Source organism: Caloenas nicobarica, chromosome 2 (genome assembly GCF_036013445.1).
Source record: "Caloenas nicobarica isolate bCalNic1 chromosome 2, bCalNic1.hap1, whole genome shotgun sequence".
Lineage (NCBI taxonomy): Eukaryota > Metazoa > Chordata > Aves > Columbiformes > Columbidae > Caloenas > Caloenas nicobarica.
In genome coordinates, this window is record NC_088246.1 from 164,570,011 (window position 1) to 164,574,789 (window position 4,779).

A 4,779-nucleotide genomic window follows, 5' to 3' on the forward strand; every position below is an offset into this window, starting at 1 on the left:
CTCCCCCCAAGACAGCCAGGCACTGCCTAAGCACCTCCATGACCAGCCAATCAGGGAGCAGATAACAACATGACCATCAAGCAGCAGGTAACAACCTGACAATCAGGAGGCCACTTACAGCCGCTGTAGAAGCACCTGGAGGGTTCCAGAATGCGCCTTTCAGGACCCCGAAATCAACACTTCTTCTACAATAAGTACATAACCCTCACCAAATGGCCTCAAAACAACTGCTGGAGGGGGACCGAATGAGTAGAAATGCTGACAAAAACTAAACCAAAGGCCTCGGGCAACAGTAGTTGAGGGGACTTGGAAAGCTAAGACGGAAGGAAAATGTCCTGATTAAGTAACAACCCCAAAAAGCTGCAATCAGTAAATACATAAACAGACTCTGCACTTCCTGCCTGTGCTGCAGGGTGTCAGGGCACCCAAGTGGGGTCCCCTGTCATGGCCCCCGCTTCCTGTGGTCCCCAGCCCAACCACCTGGCAGTGCCCATGACAACATCTTCACTCACGCTCAGGTCGCAGGGCCAAAAACAGGCTCCCAAATCCTTGGTCTGCTTCTTGCCATGACCCTGGGCAACCATGGCTGGATGCCCAAGTCACCACTCCATTGCTATGGGGTCCTCATCTCACCCAAGTGTGGGTCCTTGTTGCGCTGTCCACCTGGCTGCATGGTCCCCATCCCACCTACGTGGGAGTCCCCACACCACAGTCTCGCCTTCCTGTGGGGTCCACAACTGATCCCTTGGAGGGGGATCACCAGGCCACCATCCCTTCTCCCATGCAGGGCCCCACAGTGACCCATGCAGGGGGACTCTAGACCACCAGCCTCCCTGCTGCAAGGTCCATGAAGCACCAGTGCAGGGGACACCAAGCAACCGTCCCTGTGCTCTGAGGTCACACAGAAAGACCTTTTGTGAGGTCACCATCCTCCTCAGTGTGAGGTCCCTGAGGCACGGCCTGGGGCACTGAGGACCAGGAGCAGGAACAAGCCTGTGACCCTGCTCTGCCGGGAAGATGGGGCTCTGTGGTGGGTTGACCCTGGCTGGCTGTCAGGTGCCCAACAAGCTGCTCTGTCACTCCCCCTCCTCAATTGGATGAGGAGAGGAAATCTGACGAAAGGGTTCTGAGTCTTTGTAAGGACAGGGAGATCACCACAGGCTGCAGCGGGACAATCTGCTCCATCCTGGTGTTCACGACGGGCTGCAGGGGAATCTCTGCTCCAGCACCAGGAGCACGTCCTGCCCCTCCTTCTTCACTGACCTTGCTGTCTGTAGACATTTTTCTCTTACATATATCTCCCCCTCTCTTCCAGTTACAATTGTGCAGTTGATTTTTTCCCCTTCTTAAAGATATTCACACATTTGTGCTACCAACTTGCTGAATGGCTCAGGTTTCGCCAGCAGCCAGTCAGGTTGGAGCTGGCTGGTGCCATTGAATAGAATCAAATCATTGTTCCAGGTACAAAAGACCTTTAAGATCATCAAATCCAACTGTTAACCAAGCAATACCAAGGTCACCACTAAACCATGTCCCCAGGCACCACATCTACACATCTTTTAAACACCTCCAGGGATGATGACTCCACCACTACCCTGGACAGTCCATTCCAGGGCTTGACAACACTTTTTGTGAATAAATTTTCCATAATATCCAAAGTAAACCTTCCCTGGCGCAGCTCGAGGCCATTTCCTCTTGTCCTGTTCCTTGTTCCTTAGGAAAGACAATGACACCTACCTCATTAAAACCTCCTTTCAGGTAGTTGCAGACAGTGAGAAGGTCTCCCCTCTGCCTCCCTTTTTCCAGCCTACGCTTACTGAGGGTGCACTCGATCCCCTCGTCCACATCATGGAGATAGATATTAAACAGAACTGGCCCCAGTACTGAGCCCTGGGGAACACCACTTGTGAGCAGCCACCAACTGCATTTAACTCCAGTCACCACAACTATTTGGGCCCAGTCATCCAGCCAGTTCTTTGGCCAGTCAAGAGTACAACTGTCCAAGCCATGAGCAGACACTTTCTCCAAATGAATCAGTGTCAAAGGTTTTAATAAAGTCTAAGTAGACAACATCCACAGCCATTCCCCCATCCACTAAGTGAGTCCCCTTGTCATACAAGGGAGATCAGGTTAGTCAGGCAGGACCTGCCTTTCATCACCCCGTCCTGACTGGGCCTGATCGCCTGGTTGTCCCATACATGCAGCGTGATGGAACTCAACATGACCTGCCCCATGGCCTTCCCTGGCACCAAGGTCAGACTGACAGGCCTGCAGATCCTCCGATACTCCTTCCTTCCCTTCTTCTATATAAGCGTCACATTTGCCAAACTCTGATTAACTGGGACCTCCCCGATGATGGAAACTGGCTTGGTGAGCACCTCCGCCAGCTCTCTCACAACTCCTGGGTAGAACCCATCTGGCCCCACGGACTTGTGTGTGTCTACATGGTGTAGCAGGCCACCAACCATTTCCCCTTCGATTCCGGGGGCTTCGTTCTATGCCCCATCCCTGTATTCCAGCTCAGGGACCTGAGTACACAGAGCACAACTGGGTTTACCATTAAAACCTGAGGCAAAGAAGGCATTAAGGTCGTTTCCTCATCCATTGTAAATCTGTTGCTCCCTGCATCCACTAAAAGCTGGAGATATTCCTTAGCTCTCCTTTCATTGCAAAAATATGTACACAACAAGTTTGTATTGTCTTTTCTAGCAGGACCCGGATTAAGTTCTACTTGGGCTTTGGCTCTTCTAATTTTCCCCCTGCATAACCTAAAAACATCCTGGTGTTCCTCCTGAGTTAATTGCCTCTTCTTGCAAAGGGAAAAAACTCTCTTTTTTTCTCATGAGTTCAAGCCAAACCTCTCAGTTAAGGCCAGGCCAGTCTTCTTCCCTGCCAGCTTGTCTTTCAGCATATGGGGACTCTCTACCACACATGGGGGAATCTTCTGGTATCTTCTCACATAAGAAAACCATGAAGCTCATAGGCGACCAAAATCTTGCCACATAAAATGAACACACACAGCTACAAGCTTACAAGCAAGACACCCACAGAACACAATCAAGAGGAAAGGCCAAGTCTAATGATAAGCTGAAGGAGATGGCAGCAGGCAGGTGAGCGATCAAACGCCGTGGAATGGGCAGCCCCTCATGCCTGTCACAGCTCCAAAGCCCAGACCAGCCTGTCAGAGCTGCGAGGAAATGGGGCCCCCTCTTCAGAACACACCGCAAACCACACGAGTGCCATGGGATGACCTCACTTGGGACACCCCACCTCTCCTACGCTTTGGCCGCGTCCTCTGCCTGCCCTGACACGCGCCATCAACACCAAGTCTTTGGCCTCTAATGCTCACACTTCAAAGCTGCTGCCGGGGCCAAGTGGACACATCCTCAAGACAAGAACAAGAAATTGGAGCATTGCGGGAAGGAAAACACACCCTCCTCATTCCTGGCCAGGCTGTGGCATCCAACAGCTGCTGGCTGCAAAATGCCGTCATGCGCAAAGGCTGTCCCGCCCAGCCAGGACCAGCATAAAAGCCGGCCCAGCGCCTCTCTCCCTCACACGCTTCTCCTGACGCCTTCTCCTCCCTCCGCGCTCAACAAGGTGAGCCTCAGCCCCCTTCCCCTCCTTCTCCTGCCCCGCCTGGCCCCTCTCTTCCAGCACGCTCTGCCCCCAGCCTCAGCAGCCCTCACGCCTCCCCACCGCCACGCTCCCCACAGCCCCACACCAGCCTCCCCGCTCCCTCGCCCTCCTGCAACACCGCTCCTCGCACCCCCACGCCCCTGCGCTTGCTCAACAGCCTCTCGTCCCTTCCAGGGCCCCTCTGCACCACACACATGGCCTGCTACGACGTCTGCCGCCCCTGCGGACCCACCCCGCTGGCCAACAGCTGCAACGAGCCCTGTTCCCTGCAGTGCCAGGACTCCCGCGTCGTCATCCAGCCTCCCGCCGTGCTGGTCACCCTGCCAGGACCCATCCTCACCTCTTACCCCCAGAGCACCGCCGTCGGATCCTCCTCATCGGCTGCCGTGGGCAACGAACTTGGTGCCCAGGGAGTTGCCATCAACTCCGGCGCCTTCGGCTACGGCTTCGGAGGCCTGGGCGGCTTCGGAGGCCTGGGCTCCTGCGGCGGCAGAAGGGGCGGCTACATCTGCTAAGGCCTCTCGCCACCACCCCTGACACCAACACCCTGAAAGCCACAACACGGACTGAGTACTCACCTCTGGACCCTTCTCGGCACGCGGACCTGCTGGCCGTGGCTCCTCCTCTAAAAGAGGCAGGAAGACCTTGGTGCTCTGGCAACATCTATGTCACACAAGTGACCTCAGCTGTTGGTCGTCCTACATGCAGCTTATACCTGTGACCTTCTACTTGGTGCTCCTGCCTTTTCACCCTTTTTGTTCCTCAATAAAATTCTCCTGCATCCCCGCATGAGATGCCTCCTCTTCATTTTTCTCCTAAGATTATTCCAAGCTCACCGAAAGCAAAGCCAGGTTTAGACTCGACATTAGGAAACATTTTGTTACCACGGTGGTGGTCAAACACTGGAACAGGCTTCCGAGAGAGATGGTCCATGCCTCAAGCCTGTCAGGGTTCCAGAAGCATTTGGACAATGCCCTTAATACCATGCTCACTTTTGCTCAGCCTCAAAGTGCTCAGGCAGTGAGACTAGATGATCACTGTAGGTCCCTTGCAACTGGACTGCTCTAGTCTAGTCTTGTCTGTTCTCCTTCACCAACCCTTTCCCATGCAAACATCCCCTCCAGGTTCTCAGGTGCACGG

General features: G+C 54.2%; 1 protein-coding gene across 1 annotated transcript; it reads left to right on the top strand.

Moving 5' to 3' along the window:
- The first annotated feature begins 3,833 nt into the window (after positions 1-3,833).
- Positions 3,834-4,154, top strand: LOC135986273 (feather beta keratin-like). The gene has a single exon (XM_065630206.1). It carries the CDS (start codon positions 3,834-3,836, stop codon positions 4,152-4,154), a length of 321 nt encoding a protein of 106 aa, XP_065486278.1.
- The last annotated feature ends 625 nt before the right edge of the window (positions 4,155-4,779 follow it).

Bases quoted from the DNA above. Each gene is read 5' to 3' on its own strand.
- LOC135986273 (XM_065630206.1), top strand. From the start codon at position 3,834: ATGGCCTGCTACGACGTCTGCCGCCCCTGCGGACCCACCCCGCTGGCC.